The sequence below is a fragment of the Mus musculus genome, chromosome 7 (genome assembly GCF_000001635.26).
Source record: "Mus musculus strain C57BL/6J chromosome 7, GRCm38.p6 C57BL/6J".
Taxonomy (NCBI): Eukaryota; Metazoa; Chordata; class Mammalia; order Rodentia; family Muridae; genus Mus; species Mus musculus.
In genome coordinates, this window is record NC_000073.6 from 141,384,817 (window position 1) to 141,407,552 (window position 22,736).

At 48.3% G+C, this 22,736-nt stretch overlaps 1 protein-coding gene, 1 non-coding gene and 1 pseudogene across 2 annotated transcripts; 2 read left to right on the top strand and 1 right to left on the bottom strand.

Moving 5' to 3' along the window:
- Positions 1-1,678: 1,678 nt before the first annotated feature.
- Positions 1,679-1,808, bottom strand: Gm25725. The gene has a single exon (XR_003947183.1). It is a non-coding gene; the product is annotated as a small nucleolar RNA SNORA17 (small nucleolar RNA).
- Positions 1,809-7,343: 5,535 nt separating this feature from the next.
- Positions 7,344-18,160, top strand: Taldo1 (transaldolase 1). The gene is made up of 8 exons (NM_011528.4): positions 7,344-7,502; positions 11,233-11,356; positions 13,679-13,786; positions 15,472-15,603; positions 16,765-16,940; positions 17,056-17,253; positions 17,368-17,513; positions 17,928-18,160. Exons 1-8 carry the CDS (start codon positions 7,406-7,408, stop codon positions 17,958-17,960), a joined length of 1,014 nt encoding a protein of 337 aa, NP_035658.1. The 5' UTR covers positions 7,344-7,405; the 3' UTR covers positions 17,961-18,160.
- On the top strand, positions 21,699-22,510 carry Gm4535 (predicted gene 4535; annotated as a pseudogene).

A 22,736-nucleotide genomic window follows, 5' to 3' on the forward strand; every position in this document is an offset into this window, starting at 1 on the left:
AACCTTACAACCCAAGTAGGGGTGGGGGGTCCCTCGTCGCTTTTAAAAACGTTTGTTAATTTATTTTAAATGTTAAAGATTTAAAACTTTTTATTGGTTCTTTGTGAATTTCACATCCCACCCCGTTCCCACCCACCACCATCCCTTCATCTCACTCTTCACCCTTTCAGAGAAAAGAATATTCTCATTGTGGAAGCTGTAGTGTGTCACAGTGTGTCCCACAGCACACCCTTTTGTCCACACTTCTTTGCTTGCAGATGTTCATTGCAGTGAGTCGTTGGTCTGGTACGAGGCCTCTGGCTTCTGCTACACCATCTATACTGGAACCTCATTGGGACTTCTCTAGCCTATCCTGTTGGTGCTGTATCATGGAGATCCTGTAGTTTTGGATGTGTAGGTCTGACCTCTTCACGTTTTCCAGCAGTTCATCCATGGGGTAGATGTTGGGGTGGGCCAATTAAAGCCCTGGATCTCAGCCTGAGAGGTATCTAAGCTGTGAGCTGACTCTCCTGCTCCTGCCTCTGGCTGGTTCACCTGCACTACCCACCCTCCCAAGTGATGTGGCTGGTAAGGAAGGAACATGACCAGTGCTCCCACTCTCAGGACCCCAGGGCCAGCTCTCCTGCCTGTCAGAGTAGGTGAGGAACTAGGGAGGGGAGACCTGCAGAGCAGAAAAGAGACAGGGCCAATTCTCCTGCATTCACATCCTAGGAGGCTCCCATGTCCAGGGACAGCTCTACTGTGCTGCCCAGGCAAGGTGCAGGGCCCACTTTCCTGCTTTCATGATCCCAGGGCTAGGTCTCCCACCTGCCCCATGTGATAAGGGGTGAGGGGGAAGGAGGGTCTCTCTCTCTTTCTTTCTCTCTCTCTCTCTCTCTCTCTCTCTCTCTCTCTCTCTCTCTCTCTCTCTCTCTCTCTCTCGTCCACACCATGGTACAGGAGACAAGTAAGTGGCAGGGCCAGTTCTACCATGTTCATACCCTTGAGGCCAGATCACCTTTAATTTCACCAGTGGGCTGGGCCATCTCTACACAGCCCTCAGACATTAACATGTCCCAGGTGGAAGCCCAGACCAGGGACATCCATCTGGCCTTTGGTGGCAATAGACCCCTGTGGCCAGGAACCCAGACAATGGCCTTGGTAGCAGCACAGGCCAGGACCTCTCCCCCACCGCCATGTTCCCAGGTGGCATCACCAGCCACCCACATCAGGTTGTTCCCCACTACTGCCCAGTCTCCAGTCCTGCCCCTCTTCACGGAACCCACATCCCTTTGCTCCTCCCTCTCCTCCATTTCTCCACATCCACCTGCTCCTCCCAATGGCACCTGGGATCTCTGAGTCTCTGGGATCATCTCAGTGCATTATGGCACTGGGCAGGGGTCATCTCGAGCATGGTCTGCCCCCTAGGTATGTGCAGCTACAGGCTGGTGGTCACCTCAGGCTAGCCCCCCACTGGTCCCCATGATAAGTATCTGGTGTTTGTTTCAGGCTTGCTCCTTGTACCAGCCAACTGAGAGGTCCCATGTGAGGGTTGTCACCTGTCTTGGGCTCACTCCTGCCTGAGGCCTACAGTCCCAGGCAGGGTTCCTCTAGTCTGGTGGCTATCTCAGGCTAGCTCTCTGTCTGGGCATCCTGGAACTGGACTGGTGGCTGTCTCAGGTTCGATTTTTTTTCAGGGACCGTCAGGCTATGAATCATTTAGATGTTCACAGGTCAGAACACTGAGTAAATGTACCCTCTCTCCTCTCTGCCATCTACAGAAGCCCACATGGCACAGTAGCCACACCTGCAATGTCCCTAGGAGATGATGATACATTTGAAAATTTTATATACTTAAATTTTAAATTTAATTTGTTTAAATTTTTTTGGGGGGAGGGGTTCGAGACAGGGTTTCTCTGTATAGCCCTGGCTGTCCTGGAACTCACTGTAGACCAGGCTGGCCTTGAACTCAGAAATCTGCCTGCCTCTGCCTCCCGAGTGCTGGGATTAAAGGCGTACACCACCACGCCCAGCTATGTTTAAATTTTTTAATTTTTAGTTTTTTATTTTTATGCATATGAATGTTTTGGCAGCACGTATGTATGTGTACCATATATTTCCTGGAGCCTACAGAGGTTACCCTAGAATTGGAGTTACAGTTGTGAACCACCATGTGGGTACTGGGAACCAATCCCAGGCCCTTTGCAAGAGCAACAGTGTGGTTACCTGCTGAGCCATCTCTTCATCCCCTCATCGCTTATTTTAAAAGTCTTTCCCCAATTCAGGCAGTTCAGAGGCAGAATATTTTCTGACCATTGATTTCCTGTACTGAGCACAGTTAAAGACTCCTCCCCCTGCACCCCTATCTAAACCCCAGCCATGGATTCCCCTCGGCTCTGACGGATAGAGTTTTCTATGACTTCTAACTTGCTCTCTCCCTTTCCCATTAATTCTTCCCAGGAGGAACATTTTAGCAGAGCTGATTTATAGTGTTTATTCATCGCATCTCCCCTAGTCATACAAAACAGAGCCAATGCCTTTAGCTCACTTTTAAAAATGTTCATTCGTCTTTATTTTATGAGCTTTGGTGGTTTGCTTGCATGGATGTCAAGAGGCAGACCCCCTGGAATTAGAGCGACAGAGAGTTGTGAACCCAGGTCTATCTGGAAGAGCAGCCAGTGCTCTTAAACCACTAAGCCATCTCTCCAGCCTCAGCCTTCCACTCATTTTCTCTCCCCCGTCCCCCCTAGCTTTTCCTACCAGTTCAGATGCTAGTGTGGAAGACAGCATCCATATATCTTTTCCTTAACATGATCGCATTCTAGACAGCTGAGTCTCAGTGTTATATCTTATCAGTCCTACAGCAAAGACCATTGAAGCAATGCCTCAGCATGCACGCTCCTCATCCTGCCCCTTACTGTTTTAGAGTTATTACTGCTGTGGTGAAACACCACAACAAAAAGCAACTTGGGGAAGAAAGGGTTTATTTCACTCATAAGTTCACATTACAGTTCATCACCAAAACTAGTAGGGTAAGGAACTCCGGCAGGGCAGGAACCTGGAGGTGGAAGCTGATGCATAGGTTATATAAAAGTACTATTTACTGGCTTGCTTTCTTATAGAACCCAGGGACCATCAGCCCAACGGTAGCTCCTCCCACAATAGATTGGGCCCTCCCACATCACTCACTAAGAAAATGCCCTACAGGCTTGCTTCCAGTCTTACACAGGCATTTCCTCTGTAGAGGCTTCCTTCTCTCAGAAGACTCTAGCTTGTGCCAGATTGACTTAAAGCTAGGCAGCACACTTACATACTCCTCTAGACACTGTAATATATCTTCTATTTCATGTAGTTTGGGAGTGTCCTCACAGAGATGTGGTGGATCTCATTTATTATGGAGGCATGCCTCTCTTCATACCAAGGTCCTCACATTACAGCTTAGGCTGTCCTGAAATCCATGTATAGTACAGACTGGCCTTAAACTTGTGGTAATACTCCTGCCTCAGTCTCCTAAGGATTGAGATTATAGGAATGAGCCACCATACTGAGCTAAATCTTTTTTTTTTTTTTTTTTTTTGCTTCTAGTTCAGTGTTTTTTGTTGATGGTGGTTTTGGTTTTTCAAAGACAGGGTTTCTCTGTGTAGCCCTGGCTGTGGCTATCCTGGAACTTGCTCTGTAGATCAGGCTGAGTTAGAATTCAGAGATCAGCTTGCTTCTGCCTCTTGAGTGCTGGGATCAAAGGCCTGTGCCATCACCACCCAGCTTTAGTTCAATGTTTTATTACCCATAGCAAGGCTAAAGCAACGGCCACCACAGCACAGAGATAAGCTATACCATACTGTGAAGAGTAAAATTGCCTTATCAGACTTGACAGTTCACTGTCAGATGGTTTAGGTTCAGTTACATGTCTCATGTCCTCATCCCCCTGTTGTGAGAGTACTCTGGGGGAATGGGGACAAATGTCTGTTCACTCCAGACATGGAATTGAGAATAGATCAAAGTACAGATAGCTTCAAAGTCCAACTTGGTTTTATTGAGGTACTTACAGAAGCAGAAATGACTCAAAGGCAGCTGCATCACCACGGGTCACCCCAGCATGGGTGATAACACACAAAAGCTGGGACTCCGGAGGGTGATATACATCCTGCAAAGAGCTCAACAGGTGGGAGAATGTCCTTTCCAGGTGGCTCAGTTGGTCTGAGCCTCTTACAGGAAGCTTTGCTGGTCTTTGTTTCTTCTAGGTCTCTGCTTCTTCCAGGAAGCTGGGATGGTGAGAGGGTGAAAGCCTTAACTGCTTATAAATCCCCCTCTCTGATGACATTAAACTGCTCAGCTTCTGGGACTTCTTGAAGCTATTTTGAATTTACTTCTTGTCTTACTGAGCTTCCCTGCAGACTGAAATGATAACACCCCCATAGCAAGAACTGCTTCTGTGTCTTCCAACTCACTGTAGATTCTACCTATTGGGCTAGTGAGTGTTGTGTGACTTCTGAAGAGATTCCCTCTGACAGCACTATCCTGAACCAAACTGCCACCATCTTTATCAGATCAGCTGTGCCCATTTGCAAAAGAGCATCGTAGCTATGCTTGCTGAAGGTTGGTGGCGCCTTCATAGGAGGAGAGGGTGGATTAGACGCTCACCTGAATATCCAGTCATTCTCTCCAACCTGTTGTAATTCAACTCTAACTGCATGGGTCTCAGATCCCAAAAGGGTTTAACGTATATAGGCTGGGAAGGACTAGGGAACTCCATCTGTGCAGCCATGAGAAAGCCATCATCCATGGGGGATGCAGACTTTCCAGTGTGGATGCAGTGGGCTTAACCATGCTCTTGTCAGGAACCTTACTCTGTAAGAAAACCTGATAATGGGGCTGGATAAATGGCTCAGCAGAGAAGCGCACTGGCTGCTCTTGCAGAGGACCTGGGCTCACTTCCCAGCACCCATGAGGCAGCTCACAACTGTCTGTAGCTCCAGTTCCAGGGGATCCATGGCACCAGGCATGCATGTGGTACACATATCTGTGCATGCAGGGAAAATACCCATACACATAAAACAAAATAAATAAATCTTTAAAAAAAAAAAAAGCCTGCTGGGCAGTGGTGGTGCACGCCTTTAATCCCAGCACTTAGGAGGTAGAGGCAGGCATGAGTTCGAGGTCAGCCTGGTCTACAGAGTGAGTTCCAGGACAGCCAGGGTTACACAGAAAAACCCTGTCTCGAAAGACAAAAACAAACAAACAACAACAACAAAACCCCCAATAATTCATTGCTTTCCCAAGGGGAACTCTGGTAGACTCAAACTTTATTTTTTGTCACTGGGGCCTTACAAGGGAGGAGTAGGTGGGAGGTAGTCCCTCAACTCAAGGCAATAATTGTCTCAACAGATATGAACAAACACTTACCCTAATTAGGGCACTGATAACAGACCAAAGGAACAACCGAGTCCTTGTTCAGCTTGGGGAACCAGTGAATGATTGTCACAGGAGCATAGGTGACACAAACATCTGCTTCCCCAACAATGACCACCCTGGGATAGGTGGTGACTTCCTGAAAGCTGATAGGTGGAGCCCCCTTCAATTAGCCTAGTCCTCTAGCACAATGGTTCTCAGCCTTCCTAATGCTGCAACCTTTCAATGGAGTCAGTTCCTCCTTTTGAGGTAACTCCCAAAGATAAAATTATTTTTATTGTTACTGCATAACTGTAATTTTGCTACCATGATGAACCAAAATGTAAATATCTGATATGCGGGCTATCTGATATTTGACCCCACCCACAACCACCTCTGCAAAAGGGTTGTGGCCCACAAGTTGAGAAACACTGCCCTAGAGGCAGCCTCTGTGGCCCCTAGTATATAAAAGTCCATCTTCCAGTGAACTTGAATAGAGTCAGCTGGAGCCAAGTATGGTGGCCCCTGCCTGTAATCTGAGCACTTGGAAGGCAGGGGCAGGAAGACCAAGAGTTCAAGGCCAGTCTCCTTTCAAAGAAAAATCTATTTTTAAAAGATACTAAAAAAAAAAAAAAAAAAAAAAAAAGTGTGTTGGTTACTTTTTTTTGTCAACTTGACACAGCTCGGATTTTGCAGGAGGAGGGAACTTCGAATGAGAGAATGCCTCTGTCCTCAAGATTAGCAAGTCAGTCGGCAAGGCTTTTTCCCTTTGGCGAGTCTGGAGCTCCCTATGTAAACCAGGCTGGCCTTGAATCCACCTGCCACTGCCTCCAGAATGCTGGGATTAAAGGTCTGTACCACCTTGCCTGGCTCCGTTTTTAAGAAAAAATTAATTTTAAGATTAATGATTGATAAGGGAAAGCCCATAGCACCACGGTGAGTGGTGCCATCCCTGAGCAGGTGGTCCTGGAAGTTCAGGGCTGTAAAGAAAGGAGGCTGTGCAAACCAAGGGAGGCAAGCCGGTGAGAAGTTTTCTCCAGGCGCCTTTCTTGCAGTCCTTGAGTGATAGATTGTTACTTGGGAGGGTAAGGTACAATCAACCTCGCCTAGTTGCTTTGGGTGGTGGTGTTTATCACAGCAATAGAAAGCAAACTAAGACGAGTGGTAAACAAAATATTAACAGAAAATATCCGGCATACACATATATGTGTAATAGCTTGAGCCAGCATATTCAAAGAACTGCAAATCAATAATGGGAACACTGTAAAAGAAACTGCCCTTACTATTTTTATTCATGACTGAAGATTCAATTCCCCATCTCAACTTTCTCAAACTGCTGCTTATTCCAGACAGACTTCCAGCCAGGGGAGATGCAAAATCATGGGCAAGGGAAGGATCACCCAGCAGCTTAAGGCAACACCAGAACCACTCCATCTGGGAAGCGGAAACTGGTGGCTTTGCCAGAAGTCGCCCATGGGGCCATACACCTGTATTGATTCTCAGACTGTGCTTTAGCTTGTCTGCCTGTAAGCAGGGGCTGCACCGAGCTTGACTTATCGCGATCAGCAGAGAGGGCGCAGCTCCCAGTCCCTAAACTGGGAGTAGGGGAGTCCCACAGCTGGAGAAAGGGTGCACTTCTGAAGCCCCTGTAGGGAATGCACAGTTGGAGGCAAGGACCCGCTCAAGGATTAGCATGGGTGTGGAGCGAGAGCGCTGCCACCCATCCATCCGTAGTCCGTGGGGTCTGAGGCTTACTGAGCGCGCGTCTCAGTAGAATCCGTTGTCTGTTCATTCTACGCATCCGAGCTCTAGAGGGGTACAAAGAATCCACTCTCCTTGGACTGGTAGAAACTAACCACTCGCTACTGGGGAAGAGAACTCCGACCGTGACACGGGGCGTGGTCTATGGCAAGGTCTCCAAGTACATGGGCGGGGCTCGTCGTCAGGCTTCATTTAGCTTTGCTTTGATTGGCCAGGACGCGCGGGGCATTGTGGGTTAGCACGCACCGGCTACCGCCTCAGCTGTTCGCGTTTCGCCATGTCGGGGTCCCCGGTAAAGCGCCAGAGGATGGAGTCCGCCTTGGACCAGCTCAAGCAGTTCACCACCGTGGTGGCCGACACGGGTGATTTCAATGGTAAGAGGACGCGGTGCATGCGCCCTATTTAAGCTGCTGCGCCCCCAATTTTGGAACCAGCACCGGTGTGGGTGTCAGGGGCGGGGCCTCGCGGGCGCTGGAGCTGGGATTGGTGAGTTTGCGGAACCTTCAAGGATCAATAGCTCCTGGGCTATTGGTGACCCTGGGAGCCCGGCGCGAAGCCTCGGTGGGTAGAGGTAGTCCGAGAAAGTCTCCCTGACCCGGGGTGCCCCCACCCCTACTCCCAATTCCCTACGATGACACAGGCTCAACTTTGGAGCCAGTGCAGTCTGCAAGACTGGACACCATCTGCTTTTTGCAGCCTGTTGCACTGGTTTTCCACATGCAGCTGGTTACTCTCTATGGGCAGTACACAGCATGGCTGGAGTCAGACCAGTTGCACACACTAAATCAAATGGTTATCATTGTCATACTTCCTTCTCTTTTGAGACTGGGTCTCACAGTGTAGCCACAGGCTGTTCTGGAACTCCTGGTAATCCTTCTATCTTAGCCTTAGTGCTGGATCAGGCAGTGCCACCATGCGCAGCTCCAGTACTCAGATTTTCCTGGACTTGGTAGGGACGCGGAAAACAGGTGGAAAGACTTGTGCTGTTAGTCTTGCTCTCATCCTTGGAGGGTGGTGGAGGTGATCTCACATGTGCTGTGAGAAAGACTTTCAGGAAATGCTCCGTGTGAGCTCAGTACAAAAGCACTTCTGCTCTTTTCTGCTTTCTCACGGTGACTTGAGAAACAGGCTTTAATTCCTCATGAGTAAGTGCATTGTTTATCTCTCAGAGAGTCGCAGAGAGTGATTAGGCATATTTGGGCTGCTTAGCTATAAAGGACAGACTTGATGTGGGTCTAATAGCAAACCCGTCTGACACAAGCTGTGTTCGTCAGCTTCCAGAAATCCATCTGGGAGTCCTAAGGTTTTTCCACTGTGTGTGTAGTGCAGAGTTTACCGGCTAATGTTTGTGAAGAGAGCAAGAGACAGGCATGGTAGCTCACACCTGCATTTGGGAGGCAGAGGCAGGCACATCTTTATGAGTTGGAGGCCAGCCTGGGCTACATGGTTCCAGGCTAGCCTGAGCTACATAGTAAGAGCCTGTCTCAAACAACAACAAAGAGCCAAAGAGCACATTCATTGACAGTGTGGCTTAAAACAAATAATTATAAACATTGTCAGATTCAAAATCTATTTTATATACTTTATTTATTCAAAGTCTTTTTTTTTTTTTTGTCAGATGGTAAAGGTTTCTTTTGGTGTTTATTTGTTTGAAGACAGGGTTTCTCTGTGTAGCCCTGACTTTCCTGGAATTTGATTTATAGACCAGGCTGGCCTCGAACTCACAGAAATCTGCCTGCCTCTGCCTCCTAAGTGTTGGGATCAGCATTGTGCACCACCCCTGCCCAGCTGTGGTGAGGGTTCTTCACCCCTTGGGTATCACAGGCTCCTGAAAATAGAGTTTCCGAACGCTTTTGACCCCTTTCATTTTCCTCTGAACCTCAGGGTCTTTGGGCCTTAATGCTCAGCTGGGGGTGGGGTGGGGAGGAGAGGGGAGGGGAGGGGAGGGGAGGCTAGAGCTCAAGCTCTGACATCACACCTGCTAAAACAGCTGCCACTCAACTGTGTCCCCAGCCCTGGGTCTGTAGGGTTTTTTGTTTGTTTTGTTTTTTGTTTGGGTTTTTTTGTTTGTTTGTTTTTTTCGAGACAGGGTTCTCTGTGTAGCCCTGGCTGTCCTAGAACTCACTTTGTAGACCAGGCTGGCCTCGAACTCAGAAATCCACCTGCCTCTGCCACCACTGCCCTGCCAGAGTCTGTAGTTTTATATGATAAAAACTGTGTTTTCTGTGCACCCTTCAGTGGATTCACACCTCAGCCAGCACCACTCCAGAGCACATTTTCCCCTACTTACTTCTTATTTTGAAATAACCTCAAACTCCTGAGATGTTGCAAAAGTAGCCCATACACCCTTTGCCCCGTTTCCCTAGTGATGTCCAAATCAGGAAGCAAGACAGCAGAACGAGCCACGCATTGCGCTGCCTGCGGGCTAGGCCTGCTCTGGTTATCTCTGCAGCTGTGTCATAACTCATAGACTTAGGCTGTCACCGTGACACAGAGCTATCCTTGATATCAAAAGACATTATGTGCCTGGTGGTGCAGACCTATAATATAACCCTAACACTGGGGAGCAGGGCAGGAGGACTACGAGTCTGAGGTCACCCTGTGTTGTTAGCTATATAGGATCCTGGTATGAAGGTCTGGAAAAGAAAAAGCAGGGGTGCCAGGCGTGGTGGTGCATGCCTTTAATCCCAGCACTCAGGAGGCAGAGGAAGGCGGATTTCTGAGTTCGAGGCCAGCCTGGTCTACAGAGTGAGTTCCAGGACAGCCAGGGCTATACAGAGAAACCCTGTCTCGAAAAACCAAAAAAAAAAAAAAAAAAAAGAAAAAAAAGAAAAAAAAAAAAGAAAAGAAAAAGCAGGGGTACTTTGAAATTGGCAAGCTCATGTCCTCCTGGCCTGGCAACTGGACATCTGTGCATCTGCTGTTCATGTGCCTGTTCATTTGGATAACTGAGTTGATCCTGAAGAAAAATAACCAATATGTTAAAGGAGCCAAAACACATGGGCATAATATGGCGGGCCCCGCCCCCCACAAGTGAGGTTAAAGAGACAAAACATGTCTGCCAGCGGTTTCAGGTTAGAGCGCCCCCTGCTGGCTGTCGGGCAGTAGGACAAGCTTGTGGAGCATGTTTTTCCAGCATCCATAGTTCCAGTCCTAGTGACTGCACATCGGCTTTTATAGGGAATGATGGTTCTAGGGTGCTTAGTTTTTGTTGTTGTTGTTTGTTTCTTTTGTTTTGTTTTGTTAGATAGTGTCTCACTGTGTAGGCCTGGCTAGCTTGGAACCTGCTATGTAGACCAGGCTGGCCTCAAACTCTGGATTGTTTTTTAAATTTTACTATTTAAAATGTTGCGATTTTTTTTTTTTTTTAAAAATCACATACTGAAATGGTTTGTTTGCTTTATTTTGAGACATAATCCAATGTAGCCCTGATTGTAGACAAAGTAGGCCTTGAACTCACAGATTTCAAGACACAAGACCTATGTCTGTTTCCAGAGTGCTGGGATTAAAGCCATGTGCCACCACACCGAGCTTCTGGTTTGTTCTTTTGTGACAAGGTCTTGCTCTGTAACCCAGGCTGACCTTAAACTCTTAGTTATCTGAGCTAGGATCATAGTCTGTGGCCAGCTCATGTGTGTGAGCTGAGTACTGTCTTCATGTTCAAGGCTGCTTTGTGGCTAGCCTCTGGAGCTGCTGTGAGCATTGTCACTGTGATCCACTTGGGATTGCTGCAGGGCACTGTTTTCCATCTCTGGTGACAGCTGCTTCTGGTCACTCTGACAAACACCTGAGAGAAAAAGGTAAGAGAGGGATGGTTTGTTTTGACCCAGTGTTCTAAGGTTTCAGTTCATTGTGGTAGAGAAGGCACGGGTGATGCAGAGCGTCTCCTCTCATGGCCGACAGGAAACACAGAGAGAATGTTTGTGCTAGCAGGCTGGCTCCTTTTATTCCGTGGGACCTCTAGTCTATAGGATAGGCTATCCCTTAGCTACCCTCTTGGGAACACAGACAAGCCAGAGGTAACTAGATCTAGATGCTTCTTGGTCCATTCCAGCAGACAACAAGATTAACCGTCCCATCTGCTTTTGAATTTTTCTTACCTAGCCATCGATGAATACAAGCCCCAAGATGCCACCACCAACCCATCCCTGATCCTGGCTGCAGCCCAGATGCCTGCCTACCAAGAGCTGGTAGAGGAGGCCATTGCCTACGGCAAGAAGCTGGGTGGGTGAGTATGGCTGATGGAGAGCAGAGAAGATCCCACACCTCAGTCTCACTGTGTCTCCATGGCTCTGAGTCTTCTCGCTATGGGCACCTCCAGCTGAGGTGTGGAACATTCATGAACTTCCAGGTTCCAGCCTCTGGCAGGCTCAATAGTTCTGGCCCTTTGCCTTCTGGTTGCCCTTACTTTCTTTCTTCAGCTTTTTGTTTTTGGTTGGGTTTTTGTTTTGATTTGATTTGTTTTGTTTATTTACTCATTCATTCATTCATTCATTCAGCTTGGGTTTCAGAGACAGTTTCTGTGTAGCCGTGGAGATCCTGAACATTATTTAGACCAGGTTGCCTCATAGAGATCCACCTGCCTCTTCCTCCTGAGTGCTGAGATTAAAGGGATGTACCACCTTGTCCAGCTGCCATTACTTTTTAACAAGTCTAATGGATGTGAGTAAAGTGTGCGTTGGGACAGCCATTACCACAATCTACTCCTCCTTCTGCCTCCTTGTCAGTGTTCTTGGCTTCTTTCTTGTTTGTTTGAGACACCAGGCATTACTATGTAACCAGGCTACTTTTAACCATGCCTGCCCAAGTGCTCAGATAACATTGTGGGTCACTATGCTGGCCTCCAATCTTTCTTGTTCCTATAGTTTTATCTCTTCCACCTTATCACATGGATCATAAATGTGTAGTCTTTTTTTATATGCTAATTACACATCTTTATGAGGTATGTTGTGATAATTTTATACTGTAAACAACCTGTGGTCCCATCAGTTTGGTTGGCATCTCACTCTCCTTTCTTGAGAGTATTGTTTCTTGGGGTTGCATAAAAAATTAATTTTGCCAGGCAGTGGTGGCACAGGCCTTTAATCCCAGCACTTAGGCAGAGGCTGGCGGATTTCTGAATTCAAGGCCAGCCTGGTTTACAGAGTGATTTCCAGGACAGCCAGGGCTACACAGAGAAACCCTGTCTTGAAACAAAACAAAACAAAACAAAACAAAAAAAGATTATGCAGATGCCAAAGGATAGTTTAGTCTGAAAGATGAAAAAGTTCTTGGTGGTGCATACCTTTAAACCCAGCACTCAGGAGGCACAGCCAGGTGGATCTCTGAGTTAGAAGCCAACTTTGTCTACAAATTGAGTTTTAGGACAAAGAGGACTACACAGAGAAACCCTATCTCAAAAACAAAAAAAAGTTATGGGGCTGGTGAGATGGCTCAGTGGGTAAGAGCACCCGACTGCTCTTCCGAAGGTCCGAAGTTCAAATCCCAGCAACCACATGGTGGCTCACAACCATCCGTAATGAGATCTGACTCCCTCTTCTGGAGTGTCTGAAGACAGCTACAGTGTACTTATATATAATAAAAATAAATAAATCTTAAAAAAAAAAAGTTATGAAGACGAAGGTGTGATTCCCAACAATGTGATTTGTTGAACAATAAACTTGAAATGTTTCCGATGTCATGGTTTATGAGATAGCGGGTTCACTATAATAAAACAGTGGTTTCTCTCTCTCTTTTTTTTTTAAGATTTATTTATTTTATGTGCATACACTGTAGCTGTACAGATGGTTGTGAGCCTTCATGTGGTTGCTGGGAATTGAATTTTTAGGACCTCTGCTCGCTCTGATCAATTTTGCTCGCTCAGTCTCTGCTTGCTCTGGCCCAAAGATTTGATACCAGAAGAGAGCATCAGATCTCATTATGGATGGTTGTGAGCCTCCATGTGGTTGCTGGTTGCTAGGATTTGAACTCAAGAGCAGTCAGTGCTCTTACCCACTGAGCCATCTCGCCAGCCCAGAACAGTAGTTTCTTTTGAGTCTGCCTTCCCTGCCTTCCTTTCTTTTTCCCAGGCTGGCCTCAAACTTGGAACCTTCCTGCTTCACCCTTTGAGTACTGTGTGTGCTTTGTGAGTTTGAGACCAGCCTGCTCTATAATAGTGAGTTCCAGGACAGCCAGGGCTTAATAGGGAGACCGTGTCTCAAACAAAATAAAACAAAGTAGCATGTGCTTTTATACCCATCCTGGGGAGGGTGAAGAGAACAGAAATTTGGCAAGAGTCAGAATTGGTCTTATAGGTTACCCCAACGCCTTCAAAGTTTCTTTCTTTTTTTTAAAGTTTATTTACTTTATGTATATGAATACTCTATCTACGTGTATACCTGCATCCCAGAAGAGGACCTCAGAACTCATCATAGATGGTTGTGAGCCACCACGTTGTTGCTGAGAGTTGGACTCAGGACGTTTGGAAGAGCAGGGAGTGCTCTTAACCACTGAGTCATCTCTCCAGCCTGCCTTCAAAGTTGCTAACACAACTTTCCCCTTCTGAATTCAGGCCTCAAGAGGAGCAGATTAAAAATGCCATTGACAAACTTTTTGTGCTGTTTGGAGCAGAAATATTAAAGAAGATTCCAGGCCGTGTATCCACAGAAGTTGATGCAAGGTGTGTGGGGTCAGTAGGGAGGGAGCAGGTTCCTGGTGGCATCAGGAGCATCAGTTTGCCCTTGAGATCCCCCACAATCCCTTGGTGCTGCAATACACATTCTATTAGAGGACTGTAGAGAACTGGTGTTCTAGAGCTTTCTGACTAATGGCTGGTCTTGAGCCTGTGTCTTGTGAAAATATACTTGCACTAAAGGGTCCAGAAATTTGCTCTTTTGGTTGTCAATTTTTTGTGTTTTGAGTCTCACTGTGTAGCTCCGGCTGTCCTACAATTGTAGATCAGGCTGGCTTCCTTTGAACTCAGAGACCTGCCTGCCTTTGCCTCCCGTGTACTGGGATTTAAGTAATCCAATCAGCCTGGCAATTTTTTTTTTTAATTTGTTGTGTTTTGTTTGAGATTGGATTTCTCTGAGTAGCCCTGGCTGTCCTGCAACTTGCTCTGTAGACCAGGCTGGCCTCAGACTCACAGAGCTCCACCCGCTTTACCTCCCAAGTGCAGAGAGATTAAAGGCGTGCGCCACCGCTGTCTGGCTCTTAAATTTTTTTTTTTATAATTTTTAAATTTTTATTTTATGTGTTGTTATTTTTGTTATTTAATGTGTGTGAGTGTTTTGTCTGCATGAAGAGCCTGTGGTAACCTGAGAGGGTATTGGATCCCCTATAACTGATATAGATAGTTGTGAGCCACCAAATGGATGCTGGAACTTAAACCCAGGTCCTCTTATTTATTTTGAGACAGGGTCTCATGTAGCCTCGGATGACCTCAGACTCACTATGACCTCAGATGACCTCAGACTCACTATATGTCGCTGAGAATGACCTTGATGCTGTGGTCCTCCTGCCCTCGCTGCTGGAATTACACAAGTACACCATCAGCCAGGCACTGGTGGCGCACACCTTTAATCCCAGCACTTGGGAGGCAGAGGCAGGTGGATTTTGGAGATCTTTTTGATAGATCTTTTCCTATCTTTTTTGTTGGTTTTGTTTTTGTTTTTCGAGACAGGGTTTCTCTGTGTAGCCCGGGCTGTCCTGGAACTCACTTTGTAGACCAGGCTGGCCTCCAACTCAGAAGTCCGCCTGCCTCTGCCTCCCGAGTGCTGGAATTAAAGGCGTGAGCCACCACACCTGGTGAGAAACCCTATCTTGAAAAAAAAAAAAAAGTACAGCATCATACTTATACTTAGCTCGCGTGATGTTGGGGATTTGCGCTTTGTATGTGACAGGAAGTGCTTGACCAACTCGGCATATCCATGAACCCATTTTTCTGTTTGTTTTTTTAAACCAGAGTCTCTTTTTCACAAGGTTGTTACTTTTATGTGCATGCATTTGTCTGTGTGATGTATTCACACCACACATGTGCCTGATGCTGGTGGAGGCCAGAGAGGGCATAAGATCCTCTGGAACTGGAGGTACACAAAGTTGTGAGCTGCCATGTGGAGGCTGGCAACCAAACCCGGGTCCTCTGCAAGAGCAGCAAGTGTTGTCACTTGTAGCACAGGCTGATCTTGAACTTGTGATTCTCCTGCCTCAGTCTCCTGAGTGCTGGTTATGAGGTTTGGCTATCACGCCTGCTTCTGAACTTAGGTCTCAGGTTGTTGAGTCCAGAGGAGGGGTGGGAAGGCTTTGCCCAGTGAGCCCCCCGGCTGTAGGATACTGACACGCTCTGACACGCTCCCTTTCTTCCAGGCTTTCCTTTGATAAGGATGCCATGGTGGCCCGAGCCAGGCGCCTCATCGAGCTTTACAAAGAAGCTGGGGTCGGCAAGGACAGAATTCTCATCAAGTTATCATCAACCTGGGAGGGGATTCAGGCTGGAAAGTAAGTGTCCCCTGCAGGCAGGCAGCTTCAGATTCTCTCTGTTCTGAGCAGTAGGCACCAGTTTCTGGGGGTCCTTGAGAGAAGCCTGTGCTCTGCTCCAGGGGCAGCTCAGACTGTGCCCTTGCCGGTTAGGAGGAGTGTCTTGCTCTCACTGTGTCTCAGTTTCCTCCTGGAGCAGTGAGGTCTAAATTATGTAAGTTTTAAACAGATTATCTTACATGTAGTATGCTCTAAGCGGAAGAGAATGCAAAATGGCAGAACGGTCAGACTCTTCAGTGATGCCTCTTCCAGGAGTAGTCAGTCCTGGCTGTCCAGCAGAGACGCTCATTTCCTCTCTGCCCCCCCTGGCCCCTCCACCACCCAGAACCACCGACTCTCCTTCACTTGTCTGCTCTGGATATCGTATAAGTAGAGGCAGGTGACGTGTGAACTCTTCTCTCCTCAGCGTGTCCTAGTGTGCCTTTGCCTTACTTCCTGTCAGGACAGTATTCCATTCAGCGGATCATGGCATGGCCTTGCATCTGTCTCTTGTTGGGCATTGGGCCTGTTACCACTTTGAGGCTGTTTGAGATTAGTGCCATGGACACGGGCCTTTATATATTTTGGTGCGGGCATGGCTTTCCTTTCTCTTGGGCAGATGCAGAGAAGTAGGTTTACTGGGTCATGTAGTTAGTATAGGCGGAGACTCTCTCCTCTGCTGAGCCAATGCGGTATAAACTACACTTGTGCTTAGATACTGAAGTAGTCACATGGTGGTGGCACCTCCGAAGCACCCCTGGGAAGGGAACTGTGGCAGGGGTGTATGGCCCAGGAGTACTGAGCCAAGGAGAGAAACTGCTTGCTACAGGGTAACTCCAGGCAGAACTAGGTCCCAATCACCCTTGGAAATGACCCATTGCTTCTAGCCTAGGAGCAGAGCCCATAGTAACTCTGAGAGGAGAGGGACCCTGTTATAGTGCTGGAGCAGATGTGGTCCCTCAGGGCCACATATTGCCTTTGTCTGCTATGCAGTACAGATCTGATGAAGGAAATCCTGGTCAGTCCTTGTCCAGACCCAACCCTGCAGAGTCTCAGGCTTGTTCTTAACAGTGCACAGCCCCGTTCCTCCTCCACGGCCTCGCCTGAGGCTGCACTCAGCCACCCTGCCCCTCTTGTCCACAGGGAGCTGGAGGAACAGCATGGCATCCACTGCAACATGACACTGCTTTTCTCCTTCGCCCAGGCTGTGGCCTGTGCTGAGGCGGGCGTGACGCTCATCTCTCCCTTTGTGGGGCGCATCCTTGATTGGCATGTGGCAAACACAGACAAGAAATCCTATGAACCCCAGGAGGACCCTGGTGAGCTACCCTTTCAGGTCACAGACTGGGTGGGGTGGGGGACCAAGTGAGGGTGGGGTCAGACAGCTCAGGACGGCTCTAGGGCCTTTGTGGAACATGCCTGGGTCTCCTCCAGGGGTCAAGAGTGTCACCAAAATCTACAACTACTACAAGAAGTTCGGCTACAAGACCATTGTCATGGGCGCCTCCTTCCGCAACACGGGCGAGATCAAAGCACTGGCGGGCTGTGACTTCCTCACCATCTCCCCGAAGCTCCTGGGGGAGCTGCTCAAGGATAACAGCAAGCTGGCGCCTGCGCTCTCTGTCAAGGCGGGTAAGGCCAAGGGTGAAGGTTGGCTAGCCCTGAGGGGAGACGCTTAGCTTAGGCCTGAGGGACAGTGGTGAGTCCACGGGTGAGGCAGGCATGGAGAGCTGTGGTATCCCCCAGCCCAGACCAGTGACTCGGAGAAGATACATCTGGACGAGAAGGCCTTCCGTTGGCTGCACAACGAAGACCAAATGGCCGTGGAGAAGCTCTCCGACGGCATCCGCAAATTTGCTGCTGATGCCATAAAGTTGGAGCGGATGCTCACGGTGAGTTCCTGAGTGGGTGGGCAGCTCTGGGCCTTTTCTTTCACCCAGGGGCAGAGTTTGGGCAGAGTTGAAAGTTACTGTAGGAGCCTGGCATGGTGGCACACGCCTATAGTCTCATCACTTTGGAGAGTGAGGCAAGAAGGTCACATTCAGTAGCCTGGGCCAGGAATGGTAGGTAGCATAGGCCTTTAGTCCAAGCTCCTGAGAGGCAGTGGCTGTCCTAAGAACAACAATGATACACAAACACACACACACACACACACACACACACACGGGGGGGTGGGGGGGTTTCAGGAGAGGATATATGTGTGGTGGGGGAGGGGATATGAATACATGTGTGAATGTTTTTTTTCTTGGGACCTTGGTGGGTCTTGGCTGGGGCCCTCCCATGACTCTGGCTCTGGTCATTTCCAGGAACGAATGTTCAGCGCTGAGAACGGGAAGTAGTGCAACACCCGAGGCCCCAGTCCTGCACCGAGGCTGACCCCAGACCTGCACTGCCTTTGAGCTGGGTCCTAATTGCACATGGCTTGTGACGAATGAATCTTGCATTTTTTAGTGATCGGAGAAGGGATGGATCATAGGATTCTGATTTTATGTGAAATTTTGTCTAATTCATTAAAGCAGTTGCTTTTCCTATGCTGTTTCATTTCACCGTCTTTGTCACCACCCGCCTAAGTACCAGTTGCCCCGGTGTTGGCTGTGACTGAGGCTGAGACTAGGAGATGAACCCCAGGCCATCAGCATGATGTCAGCAGTTGTGGTCCTCACCTCCATCTTCTAAGTCACAGCTGGGACGTGAGATGGCAGAGGTCATTGTTTTTGGTGCTGGGACTCTATCCAACTCTGGCATCCTGCTCCCTGAAATAGAAGTAGTCCCCCCCCCGCCCCCCCAATCACCCAAGAGGCTAGTAGTACCTTGGCGTCCACCTAGCCTATGCCAGGCTGGAAGTTAAGAGACTGGCTCAGGGTCTTAACTAAAGCTGGAGCTCCTGGCCCATCATGGAGTCCCTATGCCCTGCCTGTTCTTACAGGGAGCACTAGCAGAGTTTGGAGACGAATGCTGGGCTCTGCTCCTGGAGGACAGGCAACGGCTGACCAGAGTGCTACAGAGCCAGGCCTTTCCACTGCCCAAGGTGTCCAGCATTGTCCTTCCCTCATCCAAGTGTTCTGCCTACTGTGGCCAGGTTCTGAAGGGCAGTGGCGCCACCTTCTGGGACAGCACAGTATACAGCATCAGTTTTGAAAGGGCATGGAACCGTGCACATGCCTGTAAGCCTAGTACGTGAAGACAGCAACCAGACTGTCCACATCTGAGGAGAGCTTGGTCTACTTAGGGAGTTCCAGGACTACAATGAAACCCTATCTTTTTTTGGGGGGGCAGGAGGGCGGGGGAGTGTTTCAAGACAGGGTTTCTCTGTATAGCCCAGGTTGTCCTGGAACTCACTCTGTAGACCAGACTGGCCTCGAACTCAGAAATCCGCCTGCCTCTGCCTCCCAAGTGCTGGGATTAAAGGCATTCGCCACCACAGCCTAGCTGAAACCCTGTCTTTAAAAACAAAAATGAAGGGCTGGAGAGATGGCTTAGTGGTTATGAGCATCGGCTGCTCTTCTAGAGGTCCAGAGTTCAATTCCTAGCAACCACATGGTGGTTCACAACCATCTGTAATGGAATCTGATGCCCTCTTCTGGTGTGTCTGAAGACAGCTACAGTGTACTCGTATAAATAAAATCTTATTTTTGTATAAATAAAAATTGGGGCTGGAGAGGTGGCTCAGTGGTTAAGAATACTGGCTGCTCTTTCAGAGTATCTGGGTTCAATTCCCAACAGCTCATAACCAACTATAACCCAGTTCCAGAAGATCTGGCACCCTCATGTAGACATGAGGCAACACACCAATGCACATAAAAATCTTTTAAAAATAAAATTAGCAGCCGGTAGTGGTGGCACATGCCTTTAATCCCAGCACTTGGGAAGCAGAGGCAGGCGGATTTCTGAGTTTGAGGCCAGCCTGGCCTACAGAGTTAGTTCCAGGACAGTCAAGGCTAATACAGAGAAACTTTGTTTCAGCAAACAAAAACAACATTAAATACCATGTGTATATGTAAATGGGCATGCACACCAGGGCACACATGTTTAAGTCAGAGGACAACTTTCAGGTACTGTTTTTCTTCTTTCCACTGTGGATTCCATGGTTCAAACTCTAGTGGGGTGCTTTCACTGGCTGAGCCAATTGGCCAGCCCCTTTTCATCTTTTTTAAAAATTTTTTATTTATTTATATTATGGATATGATTGCTGTATCTGCATGTACACCTGCATGCCAGAAGAGGGAGGGCATCAGACCCCATACAGATGGTTGTGAGCCACCATGTGGTTGCTGGGAATTGAACTCAGGACCTCTGGTAGAGCAGCCAATGCTTTTAACCACTGAGCCATCGCTCCAGCCCTCATCTTTTGTAAGAATTATTTTATGTGAGCACACTGTAACTATCTTCAGACGCACCAGAAGAGGTCATCAAATTCTGTTACAGATGGCTGTGAGCCACCATGTGGTTGCTGGAAATTGAACTCAGGACCTCTGAAAGAGCAGTCCATGTTAACTGCTGAGCCATCTCTCCAGCCCCACCTCCCTTTTCATCCTTTATTGTAATTCTGCCGTCCACATCTGTGTAAGGTTTCATCTCTTGAGCTGTTGTTCTACTCAGCTGCTACTTTTCCAGGGTTTTCATTTTCTCCAGCCTGCTGTCCCCTCCTCCTAGGCCCTGGAGCAAAGCCTGATACTATCAGAGCCCACCTCACCTGCTACAGCCATGGGAAGTCTTAGTATAGACTGTGAAGCTTAGGTGGGCATTGGTGGCCCATGCCTTTAATCCCAGCAGTCCTGAGGCAGAAGTGTGTGGGTCTTCAAGTTTGAGGGCAGCTGCCTAGTCCACAAAAAAGAGTAGCCAGGCCAGGCATGGTGGTGCACGCCTTTAATCCCAGCACTCAGGAGGCAGAGGCAGGCGGATTTCTGAGTTCGAGGCCAGCCTGATCTACAAAGTAAGCTCCAGGACAGCCAGGGCTATACAAGAAACCCTGTCTCGAAAAACCAAAAAAAAAAAAAAAAAAGAGTAGCCAGGCAGGGCTACATAGAGAAACTGTCTCAACAAACAAGATACGAAGTTCATGTAGAACCAGCCAATTAGAAACTCTCAAACCCCATCAGCATGGTATCACCTCCCCATTGTCTGAAGCTGTCTAAGTAACGCTAAAACCTTGGCTCCAAAGTAATGGTGTTAAGTGGGACTTGAGCTTCGTGAAACCATCAGCAACCTCTGAAGAGGTTCCAGAGAGCACTTACCCCTTCCCACCGGGTAAGAAGCAAAGAGGTCTGAGCCAGGAAGCCCTTACCAGCCACATCTGCCACTATGACCTGGGGCTTAAAGCTTCAGGAAGTATGCTGAATATATTTGTTGTTTACAGACCATTCAGCCTGTCTGAGTCAGCCAAGTCTAGGGCACAGCCTCAGATTTTTAAGGTTTTGTCCAGAAATACCCATCATTCCATGGTGTTCATGGCAGATGGGAGCAGTGCAAGGCCAGGAGGAATCCAGAAACAGGTGGGCTCTCCTGTTTCTTCCTTCCACATTTATTAAACGTTATTAACCACCAAAAGGGGTCTCTGGTGCTTGGGATATGCAAAGGTAAGTGGAGATGGAGGGTGAGAGGCTCAAGTTACTTGTGTCTATCCCAGGGCTAGAAGGCTGCTCACCAGAATCTACAGGCCAGGCCAGGTGCCCCAGGATTGACAGCAAACAGCCATGTCCAGAAGGGAGATAGCCATATCAGTTCCTTGGCCAAAGCCTGTCCAGGGCCTGGGAGACAGGACTCGTGGCTACCCTGCTCCACATGGCTGAAGCCCACCTGTGGCCACTCCTGCTAGGAGTAGATGAAATACTTGGGCTGAGGCTTCTGTAGGCCAGAGGCCACTGGACAGACTGTGGGGTAACACCAGTTTAAGGATCTCAAGGTGTGACTGACGCTAATGTTTTTTCCATGCCATATGGAACAGAGTGACATCACGGTGTCTACTTCAAGGGCTCAGGACTATACCAGGCTGAGCTGACACTTCTATTACATTCGAAACCACAGGCCAGCAATAGTTAAACAAGGGCAGACTTTCTCAGCAAGAATTCTGCCTCTTGATTGCTTAGTAGGACGGGAGGAGGTAGTGGGTGCTCCGGGAACACCAGGGGAAATGATGTCTCAAAGGCTCATGTAGGTTTCTTTAAAACCTCGCTAATGTCCAGACTCAAGTACTAGATCTATGGAGCCCACCAGAAACTGTCCACTGTTCGGAGGCGCCTTCTCCGCCATCCTCCCTACAGGGGCCATTGATGTGAGTGACCTCCGACCGGTGCCAGACAACCAAGAAGTTTTCTGCCATCCTGTGACCAACCAGAGTCTGATCATAGAACTTCTGGAGCTGCAGGCCCACGTGCAGGGCGAAGCGGCTGCGCGGTACCATTTTGAGGACGTTGGCCGGGTGCAGGGGGCTAGGGCTGTGCACGTGCTATCTGTACAGCCTCTCTGTTTGGAGAACTTATCCCTGAGAGGCTGCTGTCAGGATGCCTGGTCCCTTTCTGGCAAGCAGCAGGTAGCTAAAGAAAACCAGCAGGTAGCAAAGGATGTCACACTGCATCAGGCCTTGCTGCGGCTGCCCCGGTATCAGACTGATCTTTTGCTCACCTTCAATCAGCCCCCGTGTCACAGCAGGTCTCTTGGCCCTGAAAATCTGTCATGTCCACCTTGGAGCCTGAGTAACTTTGAACAGCCGCTAACTAGTTTGACTCTTCATGATCCCAACCTCTTTGGTCCCCAGTAAAGATCGTTGAGACACAACGTGCTACTGAGGACTCGGGGACCCAGTTCTGAGAGGGGGAGTTTCTTTCTGCTTCTTCCCTGGATGTAAACATAAGATACTTTCTCTGCAGAAATAAACTTGCTTTATGAAGAAAAAAAAAAAAAAAAAAAAAAAGAATTCTGCCTCTTTAGGGATAGGATAACATACACTGTTCACCTTTAAAAAGAGTCCTGAGCCGGGTGTGGTGGTTCACGCCTTTAATCCCAGCATTTGGGAGGCAGAGGCAGGTGAATTTCTGAGTTTGAGGCCAGCCTGGTCTACAGAGTGAGTTCCAGGACAGCCAGGACTACACAAAGAAACCGTGTCTCAAAAAAACAAA